The sequence below is a fragment of the Antechinus flavipes genome, chromosome 6, assembly GCF_016432865.1.
Source record: "Antechinus flavipes isolate AdamAnt ecotype Samford, QLD, Australia chromosome 6, AdamAnt_v2, whole genome shotgun sequence".
NCBI lineage: Eukaryota > Metazoa > Chordata > Mammalia > Dasyuromorphia > Dasyuridae > Antechinus > Antechinus flavipes.
In genome coordinates this window covers 16,837,839-16,860,520 of record NC_067403.1, presented here as the reverse complement: position 1 = coordinate 16,860,520, position 22,682 = coordinate 16,837,839, and the positions used below count along the sequence as shown (strand labels likewise).

General features: G+C 40.6%; 1 protein-coding gene across 2 annotated transcripts in view; it reads right to left on the bottom strand.

Annotated features, from left to right (window-relative positions):
- Positions 1 to 15,391: 15,391 nt before the first annotated feature.
- RBPJ (recombination signal binding protein for immunoglobulin kappa J region) overlaps positions 15,392 to 22,682 on the bottom strand; it is a 100,663-nt gene continuing 93,372 nt past the window's right edge. For both annotated transcript variants that reach the window (XM_051967263.1, XM_051967264.1), the window contains 4 exons: positions 21,273 to 21,413; positions 20,114 to 20,269; positions 19,816 to 19,919; positions 15,392 to 19,666 (listed from right to left, as the gene is read on the bottom strand). In XM_051967263.1, coding sequence (XP_051823223.1) covers positions 19,351 to 19,666; positions 19,816 to 19,919; positions 20,114 to 20,269; positions 21,273 to 21,413 — 717 coding nt within the window. In that variant the 3' untranslated portion in view covers positions 15,392 to 19,350. The remainder of the gene's footprint in view (positions 19,667 to 19,815; positions 19,920 to 20,113; positions 20,270 to 21,272; positions 21,414 to 22,682) is intronic.

Below are 22,682 nucleotides of genomic sequence, written 5' to 3'. Positions count from 1 at the left end.
TAAATTTAGGATTACTAGCCATGGCTGCAGGTGTTTCTTCTCCCTTAATTAGACTGAGTCTGGGGGCTGGAAGGAAGGGAAAGCTCCAAGCAATATTACCCCTCTCCCAGAGTAGGGATGTGAGCGGGAGGAGGGAGGGGGGAAGGAAGGGGGCAGAAGGGATGAAGAGGGAATCTGAATCTAAAACTCTTAAGTCAAACCCTAGCCAGTTCAGTGACCTCTGCCTGGATGAGGGTCCCTACTTTCCTTGTCCCTCACACAGAGTCCCAAGACTTGCAAAAAATAGCTAATTGGGTTTCAGGTTACTTTGAATGCAATTAATTTTAAATGTTTATTTACAATATCCATTAACCTTTTTGTTGACTGGCTTGCTCCCTGGAACCCTACTGGTTCCCAGGGCCCATTCTGGTTTATTTATGGATTGGATGCTGCTGAAGAGACAATAGATTCTCTTGCATAGAAATTCAATTATCTCACTCATCGGTTTCCAGAACCTTGGAAATAACTATGGGATGGGGTGGAGGGGTGGGGAGATTGTCATTAAAGATTAGTGTCACCCTCTCCTCTCATACACTACTTGATTGTATTGATCCACTGAAAAGTCAGAAAATTACTACACCGTCAACTCCTGAGTTTCATTTCAGCAAGAACTCATTAAGCCACTGCTAAAATCAAAGCACTGGGGCCAGTGGGGGCACAGAGACAGAATAAAACCTTATCGTCCACCAGCAGGATCCATGTTGCTACTATTTGCATATATTGGCAATGGGGGCTATAGCAAGCCAACGCTGAGCTAAGGGAAGCTAATGAATCTGTTAATCTTTCAGATTAATTTAATCTGTTATTAATCTACCAGAATATTTTTTCCTATTGGCAAAGAGCACTAGAATTAGAGACTTTTCTGAAAATGAGAGAATAGAATCCGCAGTTGAAAGGAAGTACTTGGTGACAAATCAGACCCAGGAACTGAGTCAAACTGGTGGAGAGGGATAAAAAAGTGAATTATGTTTCCAGAGTCCTGCTGGGGTCAGGCAGGGGAGAGAGAGGGCACGACTCAGAGTCGGGAGGATCCAGCTGTGCCAGATTGGCGCTGCTCAAGACCAAGCTTGCAAGCACAAACAGTGCATGCTCAGTTGTCTTGATTAGTGGCCAGAGATATAGAGTGCCCAGGGGAGGGAGAAGAAGGTAGGAGAGTCCCAGAATGCATCGGTGCAGAGAGCAAATAGAGAATGCAATCTCTGATAGAACCCCAAGCTGTGGTCCGGCTCTTGAGGGAGCAAAGGGGGTGGGAATCCCCATCCCAGCAGAAGCAGGATACCACTGGCACCTCAGTATTAGACTCCCTAATGTGATCGGCAGGTTTCAGAATCTCCCCAGAGGCAGCAAGGTTTCTACCTGGGGTACTTACAGCCCAAAGGCAGAACTAACTCCTTGGCAGGATGGGATGGGAGGAGACTGGGTAGGAAGAAGAGAACTCTGAATTTTCTAACAGCATCCAGCCTCTGACCACCAGCAATTCCCAGAATGCTTCTTGATAATGATTTTGAAAAGATTTCTCCTTTTTTTTTTTCTGTATAGAAAAACAATAGCCCAATCCAACACGTCCCCAAACCTTGGGGAGGATGGATATTGTATCAGTGAGAGTCCTGTGGTAACCCTAGAATAGAAATAAACCAGACCCAGTGGCAGCCCAGCATCTATTCTTTTATTTTTTACAGCTGGCATTTCCTGGGGAAATCAGTCAGTTTGCTTGGCAGCTGTGTATTAGCCAAGCCTGGGAGAAACAGATGGAGCTGCCAGGGTTTCTCCCTTAATTAGGTATTGAGTTTGGGGGCTGGAACATAGTAAGGGCTTTGTAAAAATGCTTGTTGAGTGACTGATTAATTTCTTTTGTAGCTCTTAGAAATAATTTTAGAGATCCTGGCATAAGTAAGCACTATGTAAATATTAGTTCTTCTTTCTTCTTGTTCTTTTCTCCTTGTTTTTTCTTTCATTCTTCTTTTCTTTTTGTCCTCCTCCTCCTCACTCTTTCTTTTCTTCTCCTTCTTCTAAGAAAACCACCCAAATAACACTTGTGTCTGACTCCCAGTTTTATTGCTAATAAACTAAGTGACCATGGGTGATAATAAAATAATACCATTAATGTTTACATAGTGGTTTATGGTTTTGCAAAGGTTTTTTTTGTACATATTGTATCCTTTGATTTTCACAACAACACTAAGCTAGGCGCTATCGTTATTATTCCAATGTAACAGATGAAGACTGAAGCTGAAAGGTAAGTGACTTGCTCAGTGTCATTCAGATGGCAAGTATTTGAGGTAGGATATTGACTCCAGCGCTCCAGCCATTATTCCACTTAGCTGGCACCTTTCTAAGCTCAAATTTCCTCACCTACAAAATGAGATTTACCAAAAGAGACACTCAAAGGATGTGAACAGACAGTTTTCAGATGAAGAAATTAAAACCATTTCTAGTCATATGAAAAGGTGCTCTAAATCACTATTGATCAGAGCAATGCAAATTAAGACAACTCTGAGATACCACTACACACCTCTCAGATTGCGTAAGATGACCGGAAAAGATAATGACAAATATTGGAGGGGATGTGTGGGAAAACTGGAACATTGAAACATTGTTGGTGGAATTGTGAATGGATCCAGCCATTCTGGAGAGCAATTTGGAACTATGCTCAAAAAGTTATCAAACTGGGCATACCCTTTGATCCAGCAGTGTTTCTACTGGGCTTATATTCCAAAAAGATCATAAAGGAGAGAAAGGGATCCACGTGTGCAAAAATATTTGGGGCAGCTCTTTTTGTAGTGGCTAGAAACTGGAAACTGAATGGACACCCATCAGTTGGAGAATAAATTACAGCATGAATATTATGGAGTATTATTGTTCTGTAAGAAACGACCAGCAGGATGACTTCCGAGAGGGCTGGAGAGACCTACATGAACTGATGCTGAGTGAAAGGAGCAGAACCAGGAGATCATTATACATGACAACAACAAGACTATATGATGATCAATTCTGGTGGACGTGGCTCTTCTCAAAAATGAGATGATTCAGGCCAATTCCAATTGTTCCGTGATGAAGGGAGCCATCTATACCCAGAGAGAGACTGTGGGAACAGAGTGTGGATCACAACATAATGTTTTCACTCTTTCTATTATTGTGTGCTTGCATTTTGTTTTCTTTCTTGTTTTTTTTTTTCCTTTTTGATCCAATTTTTCTTGTGTAGCATGATAATTGTGGAAATTTGTATACATATGTTGTATTTAACATATACTTTAACGTATTTAACATGTATTGGACTACCTGCCATCTAGGGGAAGGAGTTGGGGGGAGGGAAGGAGGGGATAATTTGGAACAGAAGGCTTCGCAAGGATCAATGTTGAAAAATTTTCCTTACATATGTTTTGAAAATAAAAAGTTTTAATTTTTTTTTTAAAAAGAAGTATGCTGCTGTAGAAGAGATCAAACTATCATACTGTTAATTTTGGTTTGGTGGTCAATGAAGTAAGGTTAAAATTAGCAAAGAATTAGCTCTTAGGATTAATATTATCTCAAAATCAAAGAATTTCTGAGAAAGAAGAAACTACGAATTATACTCTTGCCTGTTCCCAGAAAAAAACCCTTGTCTTCAACGTGCAACACAAAAGTCATTCAGGATTTGACCAAAGAACGATTCTAACACTTTATGAAGAACCTATTTCGAGCACGCCATTCTTTTCTTCAATCTTTTTTATTTTTAATTGACAGAAAATTTTTTATTCATGTCAACAGATCTCTTTTCATCTTTCCTCTGTTTAAATACCCAGCTCCCTAGCCCGGCAGGCTTTGTCACGTTCTTTAATAAATCTTGGTAAACCGTGTCGACAAAATTCACTGGCTCTTCCAGTCTGGTAATTGCCCCCAAAGAAAATAAAGTTAACCTGACAGGAACTTAATAAAGACACATTGACCTTTTCTGAAAAAAAGAAAAAGCGACACTAAGGTCTCTTCCAGGTTCTAAATCTATGACTCTGATCAGTGTGAGGGTGTAGATGAATCTTGGCTCGTTGCTTTCCTGAAAGTTGGCGTCCTCGGCAGGGCTTTCCGCTCTGGGCCTGGGCTGTACAGACCGAGCTCTCTGCCAAGGGTTCTTCGCCTTGTAAGGGAGTGCCCCAAACAGGGCCCTGTCTGCCTCCCTCATGGGGTTAGGAGATTTCTCTTGGAGGACATCGGGATCCTAGGACAGGAGCCACTCCTAGTGATCCAGAATAGCCAGAAATGGAGTGGACAACAATAGGGTCAGAGAGCGTTACTAGGGGGTAGCTGGGGGGCTCAGTGGATAGAGCACCAGCCAGAAGTCAGGAGGATACGAGTTCAAATCTAGTTTCAGACACTGAACACTTCCTAGCTGTGTGATCCTGGGCAAGTCACTTAACTCCAATCGCCTCAGGGGAAAAAAGGGCATTGCTAGGACAGAGGCAGTGGGTATAGAGTTTGGAGGTCGGATGGGCAGAGCCACTAAGAAGGACTAAGAAGAGGATGATACAAAACAATATCAATAATAATATAAATACCTAACACTTACACAAGACTTTAGAGTTCATGATGTACTTCACAGATATTATTTCACTCGATCCTCTCCATGGAACCGTGAAAGGTGGATTTATTATCCATTGTTTTTTACAGATGAAGATACTGAGTCAGGTTAAGTGACCTGCCCAGAGTCACACAGCCCAGACGCTGAAGCAGGCTTCGCACTCAGGGCTTCCAGGCTTCCAGCTTCTAGTCCCCTCCCTGGGACAAGCACAAAAGGTCTTGTTGCTCCCCAGAAGGAGGTCGGACGGCTGGGGATTTCGCCGGGTCGGCCCCTCGCAAGGGCCTCTGGGAAGTCCTCCGAGTTTTGGTCCCCTGCCTCCGTTGGGCTTCCGTCGGCACTGCCATTGCCTCGGCCGCCTGCCTCCCTCCGCCACCTGTCTCTTGACAGCCGGCTAAATGCAGATAAATGCGCTTTTCGGGAGGAAGGAATTGGAAGAGAATCGCATTTCCCGTCCCCGCGCCGCCCCCCGCTCCCCCCCTCCCCAGGCCGGCTCCGGCCCCAGACGCGCTACTTTTTCTTTCTGTCAGAACGGCTGGAGCCCGTGGGAAGGGGGGGAAGGGGGAGCGGGAGGGAAAGGGGGGCCGCCTAGGAGACAGGGGAGGGGGGAGAAGGGGCAGCCTCAGGAGGTGGGGAGGGGTGGGGGGGGTGAGGGGGAAGGAGGGGCAGCCTCAGGAGACTGCGGGGTGGGGGGAAGGAGGGGCAGCCTCAGGAGACTAGGGGGTGGAGGGGAGCGGCGCTTAGACGTTCCCTGTCTGCTCCGGCCGGCCCGGCCCGCGACCTCCGGCTAACTGGCCCAGACAGGCCAAGCCCCGGCTGAAAAATGAGGGAAAACCAGCCTGGAGGCAATTGGATAATCAACTCGTGACTCAATTAGCTCCAAAATAATGGGCGATCGATGAAGTGAAGCTCCTCGCTTTTCTTCTCTCTCCCCCTCCTCCCCCCGGACAAGTGCCCAGGGACTCGGGCCGCGCAGTCAGCCCCGAGGAGTCTTCTGGCTTCCATCAGCGGGGGCTCAGGAAGCTCCCTGGCGTCTGGCTCCATTTCTTCGTCCCCATTTGTCCTTGCCTGACGGGGATGGGGGCGGGGCGGGCGGGGCGACTCTGCGCACCTGGGGACCCTCCCAGCCTTGAACTCCGGGAGATGAAGGCACCCGTCGTGGCTGTGAGAACCACCGGCTGTGTTCAGGGCCCCGAGCTCTCCTCAAGGCCCCCGAACTCTCCTCGGGGCCCCGGAACTCTCCTGGAGACCCCGGAACTCACTTCGTAGCCCCGGAGCTCTCCTGGGAGCCCCGGAACTCTTCTCAAGGTCCCGGCCGGGGGGAAGCCCCGCCAGAACACCTAGCGCTAGTGCATCCCCAGGGCACTGGCTCCTCCCGACTATTAAATGGCTTCCAAACTTATTAGACCCAGGGGCTGCTGCCCCGCAATGTGCCGGCCCGAAGTTGTCTGCAAAGAGAACCAAGGCCCTGTACCCCGCACTCGCTTTCCGGGGTGCGACGAGTCACTCCTTAGAGGTTGTCAGTGAATCCCTGGATCTTTATTCAGTCTGGCTTGAATTTCAGCTTTTGCTCCAGTAGCTTCATCTGAGCTGGGGTATCTTTAGAAGGAGGAAGAGGAGGAAAGGAAGGAGATTAGGAGGGAGAGGAGGAAGAGTAGAAGGGAGAGAAGGAGAAGAAAGAGGAAGAGGAGAAAAGAGGATGAGAAGAGGAGGATTGGGGGGGAGGAAGAAGGAGAAGAAGTAAGAGGGGAGAAGATAAGAAGGAAGGAGAAAGAAGAGGAAGAGAAGGGGGAAAGGAGGAGGAGGAAGAATGATGAAAGAATGGTGCCAGGTACTGCCCCAAGTTCTTTATCATATCATTTGATCCTCCAGAGAATCCTAGGAGGAAGGATTATTATCCTATTTTACAACTGAGGAAACCGAGGCAGACAGAAGTGAAGTGACTGATCAGAATGTCTGAGGTCACATTTGAACCCATCAGCTGGAGTCCAGACCCAGCGCTCTATCCACTGGGCCACCTAACTGCCTCCTTTAAGGCTTTAACTTGCAGTACAGCTGCCAGTCTACGAGGGTAGAGAGAGTTTTCCCGAAGGGAATTAATTCCTTGAACCTCTGAAATCTCCCCGTCATCCTCCGCCTCCGCCCTCGGAGAAGGCTGGCCTTTCCCACTCCGCGGGGGCTTCTGGGATGCTGATCGCAGAGTGGAGCTCTCTATCCTCATCTCCCAGGTGCCTACGAGGCCTTCAGAGATCTACCCAGTGCCGTGGGAATAATAAAGCCATGCAGGTCAGCTCGCCCGTTTGGGCGGGGCTGGGCCCCCACCAATTTGGGAGTCTGGGCAAGTCCCCGAATCAATGTGGGCCGGCTCCGGCTCGGAGGTGGCTAGGATGGCGCCCGGGGGTCTATCCCCGGGCTCTGCAGTAACTGGGCTGCCCGAGGGTCTATCCCGGGGCAAGCAGGTGGAGAGAGACTTTTTAAATTTGAAAATTGAGGGAAATAGCTTGTGGTTATTAAGAGAGACCACAAATTAACCCCAAGGTTTGGAAGTATTGAGCGATCAGCACTGCCTCGTGGGAAAGCTCCAGTGACCCCCCCCCCCCAATTGCTTAATGAGGGACAATTACTAACTGGTCCGTGGCGGAAGTCACTGTCCTAGGCACTGGGGGAGATACTAAATCCATCTTTTACAGCACTTAAAACCCGATAGGAAAACGGTGTCCCGGGACTTCTCGGATGCGGTAGTGAATGGCGTGCTGGGCTCATGGGAAGGAAGCCCTGATTTCAAATCTTGCCACCTGTTCCTTTACCTGCAAAATGGAATAATAAAAGCAGCTGCCTCCCAGAATTGGGAGGATCGGAGGAAATATGTGCATAAAGCTCTCAGTAAGCGCTTAATTAATGCATATTTCCTTCCTTGAATTCTTCCCCCCCCCCCCCAAACCGAGTACAGTAGGGAAACAACGTGGTGGAGTGGAAAGCATTAGGGACTCTGTCCATATGTAACCCAAGACTCCAGAGCTCAGTTTGGAGTTAGTGCTGACTCCACAGCAGAAGAGTCATCACCTCCACGAGGAGGATGAAAAACTTGCTGAAAAGTAGCCAGTTGGATGGCGTCCAGGGTCTCCGAGGCTGGACATTTACATAAACAAGGACATGGCGCTGCAGAAGAACATGGCAAGTGGTCCCGAAAATGGGGCGTCCAGCTCAAGAGGATTGTCTAGAATGTCAAGGACCGGCGTGTTACTTAGAAGCATATTTTCTCTCTGAAGAAAAGACTGAATTAGAGCGAGGAAGAGAAAACCCATTTCACCAGAGCAGTTTTCAGCTGTCAAATTACTCATTTTTAGTAAGTGGGACATTTCCGACTCCTGTTTCAGTTTCAGTCCAGGATGACCTTTGATGTTGTATATAAGTACCACACACACACACAGACAGACACACACAGACACACACACATTATGGGCCAGAACTCTGAACTTGAAACAAAGGATTCTTAAGTCAGTGGAATTGATAGAGGCAATAGTTATCTAATTTAGCTTGTTCGGTGTGATTGATTTAATCTTACAACAAATAATAGTTTCCTAGTGATATAATGATTGTTTTATACTCAGTGTAGAGCATATAAGTTCAGAAGGAGGGAAGGCAAAGGACTGGTGGCAGGAGCTTAAGCTCTCAGAACCAGGGGGAGAAATTCAATTCCATCTTCCATCTTCCTGGTGGCCTGGACTCCTGCACTTCCCCCACTAAGACAGAGGCCAGACTGAAAGGCTCTCCAGAAAGCTGCCCAGCCCCAGGATCTGGGCCATAAGAAAGCTAACGGGGCCCCAGGAAAGGAGACAAGACTTGGAAAGAGACAATAGAGGATTTGGACTTTAAAGCTGGCTATACTTGTGATTACTGAACTGAATCGAAGGCGGCCTCCAGAGACCCTAAGAAAACTGAACAAGAGAACATTACACATACACACACACAGAACTGAGCAAGAGAACATTATACACACATGTACACATACAAGTTTATGTTGGCCAAGGGCTTAAGCCATTAAGTACAGTAGACTCTTACAAAAACCATTTCCGCATCATGGATACAAAATTGATCTAAACCAGGTGAAATGACTTGGTCCTCTTTTTATCCGCCTCTTTGCTGGTTCATTTGGACCACCCACATCAACTCTATTTTCCATCTCCTCATTTTGGAAGTGATCAAATAAACACCATCGCTTCTGGTAAGGGTCTGTCAATTGACCCGCTGTGTTCTTCCACTTGGTACCACTGTGACTTCCCAGACCAAAACATGTGATTATCAAAGTACCTGGCACATAATCAATACCTTCTCATTCATTCATTCTTGGAAGATATGACCAACTGTTCAACTCCCTCCTTCCTTGGCAAGGAAACCTTATTTAGAATGAGTTTTGCAATATTCTCGGAATTGATGACTGGTTGTCTAGGAATTGAGGAAGACTAGGGAGGGAAGAAGCAAAAGAAAATAATGAAGCTAAAAGATAAAGAGAAATTGGAATCCGGAGGGGGAAAGAATGACTGCAAAATGCAGTCAAATCCTAAGATTTATTTCATCTGGACTCCTTCTTGATGGCAAAATGCAGACAACACAGGGAGGGGCTGGATGAAATAATGTCTTTTATGACTCAGATGGAAGGAAGATCTAAGTTTGGGAACTTGAAATGGGACATAAGCTATCCCTTAATCTCATGACTACCATGTGGGGCAACAAAACTTCTTAGATGCACTTTAGAAAGCTTCCTTCTTTGTGTGACCCTTCTTATGGAAGGATGACAGAGGGAGATTATATGGGAAACTAAGATGGGAGGCTAACAATTAAGAAAGAAACTGAGGCAGGGCCCTAACAAGAAAGAAAAGCTATATATTTTCAGAATAACAACTAGACCAGCTTCAGGTCAAATGAATCCTAACCAAAGACATCCACTAGCTTGAAATAATTTTGGGGGCTGTCATTTTTTAAATAACCAAATAAGGTAAAGAAATTGAAAAAGTTCATTTCAATCTGAGCCCAAAGGCAATCTTTAGTACCATCTCACTGGACACTTGGTCATATAGCCTTGCAGTACCCTCAATAAGTACAGATGGATCATCATCAAGATAATTGATGTTTCTGGGTCAACATCTATTGAAGATGTAAGAAAAGTACATTGATAAATACCTTGACAAAATTCTTCAGACCAAATCCAACGAATGTCTTATTAATCAAAGACTTCGGTATGAAGATTGGTGCAGAAAACAATGGTAGGAACTATATGGGAAATATGGTCTGAAATAACATAAAAGATGTAAAGGCTTTCAGCCAATGAAGTCTCATACATTTTCTTCAAAATAAAATGAAAGAAACTGACCATATCTTTAAAAAGAAATGGATTATATCCTGAAAGAAATTCATTATACCTTAAAAGACAAGAAGTGACTGGTTAGCAATAGTCATTCCAGAATCAGCTGTTTGGCGCTGTCATACATACAATTGATTAGCTAAAGCAATCAATAGGTATTCATTAAGCATTTTTCTATGTGTTAGTTTCTAGGCTAACTGCTAGTCTGTCTGTCTGTCTCTCTCTCTCTCTCTCTCTCACACACATACACACACATACAAAGTCTTTGAATTTTATTGATTGGAGATGGGAAGTGACTGCACTTCAAGAAAATCTTTTTCATTGTCCATGAGTGAAGAGGAAATTTAATTGCTTGTAAATTTATCTAGACCTAAAGTAGGGTTTGGGGTTATTTAATAATTATTATACTCCATTTTCTGTACTGTTAAGCATGATTTTATATTTTTCTAAATAATATTCATTTTCTTTAAATTTTGCAGACATACAGTTGAATATAGTAAATTTAATCATTTAAAAAATCCCTCTCCATTCATCTTTTGATTTTGTCTCAAAAAATTAAATTAGGTATTGATTTATCAATATTATCGTTCTCCCTCCCTCACTAGATCTTATCAATTTTTTTTTTATCATCAGTTCAATAAGGCTGTTTATTTGACCGTATTTTCAATTTCGGCCATCTCTTCTTTGATTTAGGATTTCTACATTTGTGCTTCATTGGGGATTATTAATTTGTTGATTTTCTAGGTTATTTTTAGCTTCCTGTTCAGTTCACTGGTTCTCTCCCTCTCTTTCCCTCTAACTTCTTGTTGCTTTTCAATAAGAGAAGCAAGGTAGCCCTGTGTAATAGAGTAAGCTAAAGCAAGAAAGTCTAGATCCAAAAACCTATAGGGGAACTTAGCTGCTTTTTTTTTTTTTTCTTTTTAATCAATGTATAAAGCGGCTTGCAAACCTGTAAATGCTGGTGGCTACATCTATTACACAATCTTCAATACACCTATCTGCCAATCAGATTATAATAACAATATTAACTTAGAATTTTATGGCTGGCAAAGCATTTTCCTTACAAACCTCTGTATTATTAGAAAGAGCCCAGAACGTCAGAGCTGGAACAGAACTCTTCACACAAGGGGAAAAAAAGAGTTTCTCCAAGGAAAGCCAGAACCAAATGTATCCAAGGCTATACCTATTCTTTACCTCTCTCAGTCAAGTGTATGACAAAATACAGGGAAATCAGATTTGAAATACTGCCTGTTACTTCCTCCCATTTCTCTCAAGGACTGAGTTCAATTCAACAAGCATATATTAGTGTGTGGTCAAATAGAGCTGGCTCTGAGTCTCATCTCTGACACCTGTTGGCTGTGTGACTCTAGACAAGTCATTTAACCTTGAAGAGCCCCAGACTACTGTCTAAAACCCCAACTTCCTATAAGAAGCTCCCATTGCAAGGAAACAAATCCCAGCTTGGTCTCTACCCCTATATATACAAAGCTGGTTTGGCACATAGATATTGCACAGGCTATTCATTTTAATATCTGCAAATGAATGACCGTTAAAAGAAAATCCCCTTGGATGGCCATTCACTTTTTATCTGAAAACCTCCAGTAGGAGGAAACTTACAGCCTTCCATAGCAGCCAGTCCACTTTTTAGGTGCCTCAAATTGCTTGGAAATTTTTCCTCACCTATAACTTAAATCTCTCTCTGCAACTGCCACCAATTGTGTCCTTCCTAGCCGAGCAGCACAAGTCAAATCCTTCCTCGTACTCCAATGATTTGATGGCAATTCACTCTACTTCCACTAAGTCCTGCTTAAACTTTCCCCATTCCTTTGACCATTCTACACACTGCAGCATCTGAAGCTCTTCATCTTGGTTGCTTTTCTCTAGATGCTCATCAAGTTATCGTCGTCCTTCCCAAAAAGCTGAATGGATGACTAAGCATGGTCTGTCCGGGGGGAGAATGTAGCAGGACCATTACCACTCTAATTCTGGCAGTATACCTCTCTCTTAATTAAGTTTACATTTTACATCAGTCAAATATGAATACACAGTTGAATACAAAATAAATTGAAAAGAAAAATGGAATAAATGGGGGCCAGGAAAGACCATAGGAATGGATATTTGAGCTAAACCTTAAAAAGAGGTAAGAATTCTAAGAAAGGAAGCAGAGTATTTATTTACAGCCTTTACAAAGGGATGGAAACAGAAGGAAAACCTCAATGTGTGGTTTCTTCATTCTTCAAGATTTTATGAAGAAAACAGGCTGGGGGCTTGTTGGTCATTCAAAAAAACACTATCCATGATCTTTTGTTTACTCATGACATTTATGTTCTTATACTAAGTCCTAGGATGGTACATACATGTCTCTTGATGATCATAGGAACAAAGATTTGAATTGGAAATCAAATCCAAAGCCCTCATTTCACAGATAAGGAAACTGAACCTGAGAGGTTAAATGATCTACCTACAGTCACAGAGCTAAGTATCTGAGGCAGGATTTAAGCTTCAGTTTTTAACTTCAAGTTGAATACTATTCACTGGAGTTCTAATGGCTAGATCATATTGCTTTCCAGGGGCAGACCCTGGAAAATCTGAGAACCCAGACGACTAATTAGCCTGGCAATCCCTATAAGCAAAACCATGTAAATGAATAAAGTCTGCTACCCAGAAGATGACATGTGGGCAGTCTACTGCCTTATTTCATCAGTACATTTTATCTTAGCCACAAGGTAAGTCTAGAAGTGATTAAAATGTTCGATTGCGTTTGAGAAACCATAAAGAACCTTCAACAAGCTCAAGCTGCCACAAGAATACATCTCCATAACACCAGCTTTTTCCGTTTCGAGCCATTTTGTTTTGAAATGTGTAACACATCATGACCTCAGAAAAATGCAGGAGATTCTGAGATAAGAAGGCATATGGCAGGTTTAAGTAGGCTGCAGTATAATAACTATCAATAACTCCCATCCAAGAGAGACCTGAAAGATATCCTCAAGGACGAAATGAGGTAGCTAACTCGTGTATTCAGAGAGACAAAATGAATGTTGCATTATTTCAAAAATGTTAAAAGAACCGGGGAAGGGGGGGTACATTAAATTTGTCCTCTGGGATTGGGGGGAGTCCTTATTGGAAGTTGATGTGCAATAATCAATTTGTGCCAGATTGTCTCTAATTATTATTGTATAATCTCCAGCTTCATCTGGACCAGATTATAAAGGAACTAATTCTAAAATCAGAACACAGCATAGAGTGCTTCATGGTGAACAAACTGCAGACTACTTGAGCTTTTTCTTATGATGTATTCCTGAAAACACCATCAAAGACTAGATTGCATCTTCCCTTATGAACAATATTACAATTAGTTATGTTATGAACCAAAGAATATCATCCATGTAGCAGATGTGTAACAAATGCTTATTGAGTTGAATTGTCATTTTGAAGAGATTAGATGTAATTAGATTGGCTGCAGAAAAGCCTCAAGACGTTTTTATCTTAGAGGTAAAATTTGGTTTCACATGAGAACTTCTCAATTCAAGGAATTCATGAGTCAGGTTGGGATCATGAACTTTCAACTCTGAGCTTTTAGGATTCTAATCTACTTAGAATTCATGCTATAATGTCCCAGATAGCAGGACATGCAAAACGTTTCATCTTCATAAAATGACTATCACGTGTGTAAGGGTTTCCAGACAACACAAGTCTACCCCTTGGTAGCTTCAATGTTTTAAAACTTGAATCGAGATTCTTTTAGTTCATACCAACTGCAATATGTAGGAGATTATTTTTATTTGTTCTGAGAAAGGAGAAAAACTGATGATCTATACCATATATAAATAAATACCAAAATAGTTGGAAATGATATTTCCTATGACTATGAATGACTCTAACATTTTTCCTGAGTTTCTACTTACTTAGAACCAAAGAATTTTAGAAATGGAAGGGGCCTTTGGAATCTCTTAGTTTGACCTTTTGTTCTTCTGCTCCAAGAGCACTGAACGATGAAGTGGACTTCCTATGGTCCCGTAAGTCATTAGTGAAAGTGCCAGGACCAGAATCCAGGTCTTCTCATTCCCAGTCCAGCCTTCTTCCAAGTGCATTCCCTGGTAGTTTATTCCCTATCTTCACAGGGATGATTATCTTCAGCTCTGTCTCTTTTCCTTCATTCACTTGGCAATACCCTTTCTCCAAGAGGAATTATTTACCCTCACCCAACATACCAACTTTCTTCTCTCAGTTATTATTAGCTTGATTTCTTCTAAGTTCATCTAAGACATCAGATTGGCAATGTGCTATCATTTGTTTTTTTGATTCTTTCTCACTAAACACCACCTGCCACTAGGAATCCAGTTTTGCCATTTAAGATTGTTATCCACCCCCAACAACAATCAATATGTTTTTCAGCAATTTTAAGTTCTTTCAAAATGTTTGAATTTTTCCCTCCTAAACTAATAAGAGGTATTCCTTCAAAAAAAAATAATATTCTAATATCTTGGTGATTTCTTTCCTATCTGTAAGTTAAATCTATTCACAGATAAATCAAGGCATTTCATCCATTTATTTTTTCTTACCTTCACTGTAATTTTGTGTCCTAAGTTGTAGCCTTTGTGTTTCTTAGATATTTTAGTGGTTAATCGCAAAGGTCAGACAGCAATTTTCCATCACCATAATGGTTTATATTCATCTAATAATCAGTATTTGTAAATTCTGAATTTCTTTGAATCTTTTCTCTTAGATCTGCTGAACTTTAAAAATAAAATAAATTGTCTTTCTATATTAATTTGAAACCCACCCAACAGGGCTATTTACTAATCTTTCCCCTGTGCAGGCGTGGAAAGCTTAACCACTACTTTAAACTTGTCAAATGAGAATATATCTATTTTGTACGTAAATAAGAAAAACACACTCAAACACCAAAAAATAAGATTTGGAAAAGAATATACTAAGAATGTCACATTAATGAAATTTTCAATCCATGCTGATCCTACTTTAAACAAACGCTGCTAATTTCATGTGCCATCCTTTCATATTAAATCAGAGAATCCCATTCTCGTCTACTCCAAAGAATAAAACAGGCCAATTAATAAATCGGAAATGATAAACCTTTACGTATCTTTCTGCCCAACATAAACTTATTTTTTGATCCATCTCAAAACAAACTACATTTCCACACTCCGCCCAGAGTTATTTTGAGTTGGGAAAAAAAGGGATTCTACATAACTCACATCTGGCTTCGTGGAATTCACTTAAATGGAATAGTCTATTTCTCTATTCTCAAGGACAAGGAAATTAGGAAGTTACTCATATTGGGACCACCGTGACATGCTTCCAACACAAAGGTACGTTTGTAAACCGACATGAGTAATAACGTGGTATTTAAATCTGACCTTTAAAAAGGATGTGAAAACAAGAATATAAACGTAGCAAGCAACATCTGACAAAAGACATTTACGTGTTTTACATTTCACTTTTATTTATTCTTTGAAACTGCCCATATTGCAGGGATTTTTTTTTTTTTGGGGGGGAGGGGAGAAAAATGGAACTGAGCAGATTCATTTTTTCTACAAAATTATGGTAAAAACTTGCTCAATTTTCTACCTTATTGCTAATAAACCTTACAGGTGCACAGTTTGTAGATTATAACCCCTTAAGGACTGAATGCATATAGCATGCTGCAAGGTACAAGAAATAAGCTAAAAATGAGCATGTAACTTACATCTGGACCACGACAGTACTAAATGCTGGCAAATGTTTATTACAACATTGAAATGAATGAAGAGAGAAATAGTTCAGTCCTGCAAGGGTTAAATATAAACCCTAATATATTACTGTTTTCTAACAAAGCTGCCACTCAATCCCACATTACAGTGCTTGAAAACAAAGTAAAGAGTCTGGTACAGAAAATTACACACATTTGTTCAGTACTCATCAGAAACAGCTGCTTTTGAAAGAAAAAGTAAATACTTCAGTTAATAATTGAATATTTTGTTTCACGAAAGACCACCTCTCCCCAGGGGGCCCCGCTCTTCCTGCCATTATTTGGTTTTAAATGGTTAGCTGGTTTCCTTCGTCAAGACTTACATGAGAAATTCTCTATGTGAGAACAGATGATACCAGGTTCATTTTTAAAAAAACAAACAAAACAACTGTCGGTTCTCAAATGATCCTGTGCAGTCAAAGTGAAATAACTAATCACTCATTTAACGAGACTTCAGATGCCAAGGATTAAGACGTTAGCAGCGGTGCGTTAACACAACATCATCCTAGTGTTCAATTCTGAGACTGTTTGGAATAATAGCTCTTTTACGAGCATCGTTCTGGTTTTCTTAGTTTATGTGCTGAGTTCGATGTTCACTACTGACCTATCAGCAACTTTTGGGGAATATGGGCTCAAATTTCTATGTCTGTTTTGGGAAACTGCACAAAAATATATAACAAGGAATAGTGCTGAAAAATACATATTTGAATATACCATTTATGTTTGTCAAAGGCATTTACCATTCTAGTGACAGAGGCTTTATCCGAAAAAGGACCAACTCTCCAGAATAACAACAGGAAGAAGCAAAAATTAACATTTAAGTTCTATTAGTAACTCAAAGTTATGTTTAAAAGGGGTACTGATATGGAATATATGTTTCATAAGAATAGAAAACCGAGGGCCACAAGTCCATGGAATAGTTTTTTGTTTTTTTAAATAAAGAAAATATTAAAGGAAAAAAGTCTTGACAAAAGAGAAGCTATGACAAACTACCATATCCTCCCTATCTTTCTTTTCCCTCATTCCCCCAGCACATAATTTAAAGGCTGAGAAAGACAAATGGGGAAAAAACACATTTTTTGTTACATGAGTCTTTTGGAATTTTTAAAAGTCCAGGAATATTGTATATAATATGCTAATGAACAAAGCTGCTGAGGGGAAAAAAGGGCATTTAAAACAAACCCCAAAAGGGTAATTAAACACAAGGCAAAAGATGAAAAGTTTTGTATTGTCTAAGGGGGAAAAAATGGATTTGGAAAAAATCCCCCAAAATTTCAAAAGTATTATTTTAAAGGAAAAAAGCTGTGGTTTCATATACTGGTAACATTTATCTGTTGTTATTGGCATCAGAGTAAATCCAATATAATTACATAATTGAATATCAAACCTATTACGTGAAGGAAACTCGTGGACAATTATAAGTAAAATAGTACTGAAAATACTTACATGCTTCAAACAAAAACACTGTGTAATGACTGTAGCCACAAGAGAAAAAAAATTAGGAGGGCAAAGACAAGTAAACAGTTTGCAAGTGAATGCCAGTAAACAGTTTAAAACAAAGAAAGATAAGGCCACGAAGAGTTCCGCCCTTGGTCACTGAAACAGAGAGCCGGTGAGTGAGGCAGTATTCGCTAGTACGAGGAGCTTGCATTTATAAGATTGTAGCAAAGAAGGATAGATGTAGTATAAAAAAAGCCTATGAATAATGAGGCAGGCCTAGAGGAGAAAAAAAAACACAGTGGTACTGAATTAACAACCAAATTAATTTTTTTCCTTTGAAAATGGAAGACAAAATCATTAACATAGATAAAAACAACATTTACAGTGGGACAGCCCAAGCAAAACGGGGAAGAAGGAAGACTGAGAAAGAGAAAATGTCCTTAAGATCTGCTTCCTCTGGTCCTTTTGGCGAATGGCCGAGGGAGCCCGTGGCCAACACTGCGGGGATTGTGAGCTTGCACTCCGAAGGGGCTGTGGTTCTTGTGTAATGGGACAGTCACAATGCAGAGGTAGTTTTTGATCTAAGAGAGAGGATGACTGCATTGCTAGACAATCTCCTGCCACCCTGCACGGGCACTTCTGGTACTCAAATACTCCGATGGTCTTGCCGGCACCTCTTAAAAAGAACACCTGGGCAGTCGGAGCGCAGGAACAGGGACAATGTGAAAATGGCAAGCTCAGAGTGCAAAGCCTACAAAACCCACTGAATGCAACCAAATTCTAACGGAAGGGAAAGGAAAGAAAAGCCTTTGGGGGATAGATGCCATCAGGAGGGAGACGACGGGTATCTCAGAGAGGAGTATAGCAGAAAGGGGTGAGAAAATGGAAGAAGGGATGGGTTACACTTGTATCTTACAACTATCCATTTCTAAGTAATGTATTCCAGCTATTTCAGTTGATCATCTAACAAAAGCATCTTATTATTTTAGGATTACACCAATGTTTAGCCTACGCTACTTTAAAAAAAAATAAAAGATGTAAAGGGAATAAAAACATGCTTTTGTAGAGATTTTTCTCATTATACAATAAGGGTCACCACCTACCAGTCCTACTGGTAGCAAATACTTTGCATGATACTTTTGTCACCAGCCAAGAAGGCAAAAACACGCTGCCAAATGAAGCCATTGGGAACATTCCACATTCAAAATAAAATGTTTAACTTACACATAATACAAGTTATGTACAAGATTAGAAGTGAATAAAAATCTGAAAAGATCCTGGAACAGATGGTTGCATTTGTGATTTGAAAGAAAAAATATAAAACCCTTCAAAAACCAACATTTTCGGTCACATGAACAGTCATTAACATGACTAGATGGTCACATAAGAAGCTCTTGTAAATGTTAGAACTTCTTGAGTTACCACTATAAATACATTTTTTAAAAAAAGGAAAACACAAAAAAACTACTGACAATGACAGGAAAACAGAGCACTAAGTTAACATACATTGCATGTATTGCAGGCAAGGCAGAGGCATTTTTTTTTTTTAAAGCTTTTGCACAGACTTCATATAATCTTAAAAAAAATATGCTGGCCTTTACAAGGTTCTACTTGCTGAAATCAAAACAATTTCAGTTCATAAAAAGTCACAAGACTTCAGTTTAAAAAAGGAAGTTCCAGCCACAGACCAAAAATATATATATTTTTTTAAACTGGAAGAGTATGGTAATTAGATTATAAAAGTACGGTCAGGTACGAAACCTGATTATACTTCAGAGCAAACGCTCAGAGAAAAAAAAATAAACTATTTGGTAACAAAAGTGTACTATATGTTGTGATACAAAAAAGGTATGGTGAAAATGTACCTTTTACTAAAGCTTATACAAGTTCCTTGGTCCATAAAAACTATGTGATGTTCATCGTTTTCTAAACTTTGTCCCAGCCACATTTCTATTTCTTGCCCTTAAAAAAAAAACCAAAACCAAAACAAAACAAAAAACCAAAAAACCCAGCTGAAAAATAGATTCCCAATAAAGTTTTCATATTTTGACTTTTTTTTTTTTATTGTGGCTTCTGCTTTTCCAAATCAGTACTTGTAGATAACAGGGCTCAAAGAGGATTGGTCAGAATGGACACTTTTCCCAGCAGCCACAGAAGCTTGTTCAGTTTTCTCTCTCTGCAGAGTCAGGTCCTAGGTCCCAGCGGTAGTTAGGATACCACCGTGGCTGCGGACGACGTGACGTTGGTTGGGTTTGTGCTGACGCTCGTGTAACCTCCCTCGCTGTTTGTGTTTGGTTCGTTAGCGGCCATCAGGCTCGAATTGGCTCGAAGGATCGCTCCGGCCGCGCTGCAGTGTGGCCGCGGCCCTGGTTCCGGCGTGTACGTAAAGGTCAGGCTGGTGGAATAGATTATCCCATCATTACGAACCAAAGTTACTGGGACCTGCACTGGCTGACGAACCCACCTCCAGCCTTCTCGGAATGCAGAAATGTCTGGGACGACACACAGCATGCTCTCTGCACATCTGCCGGAGGGAAAAACAGTAAACGTTTTTAGAAACGCCTCGAAATTAGTAAAAAGCCACCGGACACATCTGATGACAACCTCACTTTTCATGATCAAAAATGGGCCCAATGAAATAAAGGAATCAAGAGTGATAAAGGGCTATTGTACCTGTACATAGTTTCAGCTTCGACATCCCCAAACCAGACGCGCAAATTTGGAGTGAAATTCTGTCCTGTGAGTTCTAGCATTGCTACATCTCCACCACCGTTCAACTGTAACACAATCAGAAAACTATTATGAAAGGGCATTTTTGAAAGTACCAGCAGGAGTATTAGACAAAATCCTTAATATTTCAGTACTCCCACCAACACTACAACAAATAAATAACAAACGCCCAGATTGATTTAGTAAATAAAACAAGTTGTGCATGAAAGCAAAGAGCCGAAGTAATTAAATACTTGCTCACCTGAAGACTTTCTACAACAGGCACAGGTGTTACTGGAGCATGGACAGGTCCCATACCCTCATAGAATGTATACTCCGCCTTATCTGTACTAATGATTGTCCAGGAAGCTCCATCATTTATCATCTCTTTATTTGGTTCTTTGGGGCATGGAGTGGCCTGGTTAAAAAAAAAAAAAATGAATGAGCTGATTTTCTTATTGAAATATGAAAGCCACAATGATAAAATATACAGAATTCGGGGGGGGAGAGGGGGAGAAACCCAAACACAACTCTCTCTCCTCCATCCCTCCCACTCCCCAAATGTGGCTCTCTTGAGGCAGATAATGGCTGGCACCCTCGCTGCAGTGGAGCTGCCGGCCTCCCTGGTAGCTGTGATTATAAGTCTCAATTCTCATGGCTATTCAGCTGGCATATTTCAAAGAATACCAATGAATGACAGCCTATCTATTTAATGAATAAAAAGAAAATACTGTAACATGGCTAGATGAATGTTTCTTCTTCTAAGCAGCCAGATGAACGTTCATGTTTGGCTGATTTTATTTCACAACAAAGTGGAAGAGAATGAGATTATTCTGGAACATCAAGATGGGAAACTAATATCATGATAAATATTAGGGTCCTTAGGAACAACAAGCGCCCCATTCTCAGGCAGCCTGCCGCATCTCCACAACATTTAGCATGTACCTCACGTGATGCTCAGAATGAGAATGTAAGGTAGCAGTGTCGACATCATCCCCACTTTACAGATGACTTCAGGGACTTGCCCAGGCTACAATGTGGAAGAGTAGCCTCAGACCTCCTGAAACCTGGCACACTACTCTTTTCTGTACCCTCACTGTCCCTGACTAGTTGGTGTTGAAGGATGGACTAATAGGTAACAACATAGAGAGATCTCTAAGAACCTCTCAACTGGGGAACCACAAATTTCCCACATTAAAAGACTTCAATTTCCTCACGACAGCTTCGTCGTTATATTTAACTATACTAGAACTATAACATTACAATAGCTTTGGAAACAACATTTGTAAAAAAATCACCTGAATTTGACTTTATTCAAATGCACAAAGACTTAAAAAAAACATTTCTTATGGCAACAACTCTATCAGAGTTCAAAATCCCAATGATTGTCATGTTCTACATTTTCCCCATAAATAACTCACTTGAAATTGGATTATTCTCTCTTGGGAAAGGCACAAATACATTCTTTCTGTATCCTTAAGATAAAATGCACATTTATGTAGCTGGGACACTGGATCATCTGCATCTAGTAATGCGGTCTGTTTATCAACTTTTCGAATTATCTAAAATTCAACAAAAACAAAAGAGAACTCATACATACACAGAAAAATTTACATTTTTAAACTTCTATTAATTACTAGCAAAAAAATCATATACTTTACACACTGTAAGTTCAGTTTATACCCACAGCGCTGAAAATATTTTCAAATATTGGTTATTAAGGGCAGAAAAATTGAAACAATTCTTGTTCTTATAGGTATCAAGCAGTAGTATCTATTACTTCCTCCCTAGAGATCTTATATAGCAAAATTAGTCAACTATCTCTTCCTCTAGATGACCATTTGAGAATGACTCAATTGTTCTTTCTAAAACATAATTATGACAGATACAAAATCTAATAATATTAAGTGCAATAATATAAAACCTAAAGCCATGCTACTTCTAAAAAAGAAAAAAAGAAAAAACTGGTAGTGACAATTTTATCCCCCCCCCCCCCCCACACACACATAATTCATTAACTGGTAAAGAATAGTTAAGAGTTTATACTTTAGCTCATCATAAAAGCAAATTATTAGAATACCATTTCTTAGATCTGAATGCCATCTGCTTAAGAAAAGATGGACTAAAATTTGTAGTAGATACTAAAAAAAATTTAATTTGTAATTTAAAAATAAAAGAAACTTCATTCTAGGACCCTATATATACTTAAATGTTCTCTACACAGGTGGAGGAGTGTAGAGACTTGCTCTCAATTAGACTTTAATTAGTGGATATTTCCCTCGTACTATAAAATGCCTTATTTGTATTTCCAAATTCTTAATCTTGCCACTTAGAGGTAAAATACTTGCTATTATGGACAGGTATAATAAATGATACTTTAGAATATAAAGTGGTAATTGAACTTTGACCAACTATAGTTCCTAGGATGTTCTGCAAAGCTAAGTTATTTCAGACTGTTTAAGTTTAGTTTTCAAGTCTTAATGATATAGACAATGATCTAAGAGAAGGAAGTGACATCTTTGAATAACAGATGATTATAGCTGGCAGTTATTGTAAATATTTCCTTTGGCCAAATCTCCATACTGTATCATCGGTCAAATCTTAGCCATATCCTAAACTCAGTGAGACGAGGAATATTTCCTTTGGCCAAATCTCCATATTGTATCATCGGTCAAATCTGAGCCATATCCTAAACTCAGTGAGATGAGGTAAGGCAATTTCTAAATATTAGGTCAATGATAAAGACAATATATGATAGTATTTTAAAATATTGCATTTATTTTTAAGCCATTTCACATGAGTATTCTAACTTATAAAAACTTCAACTATGT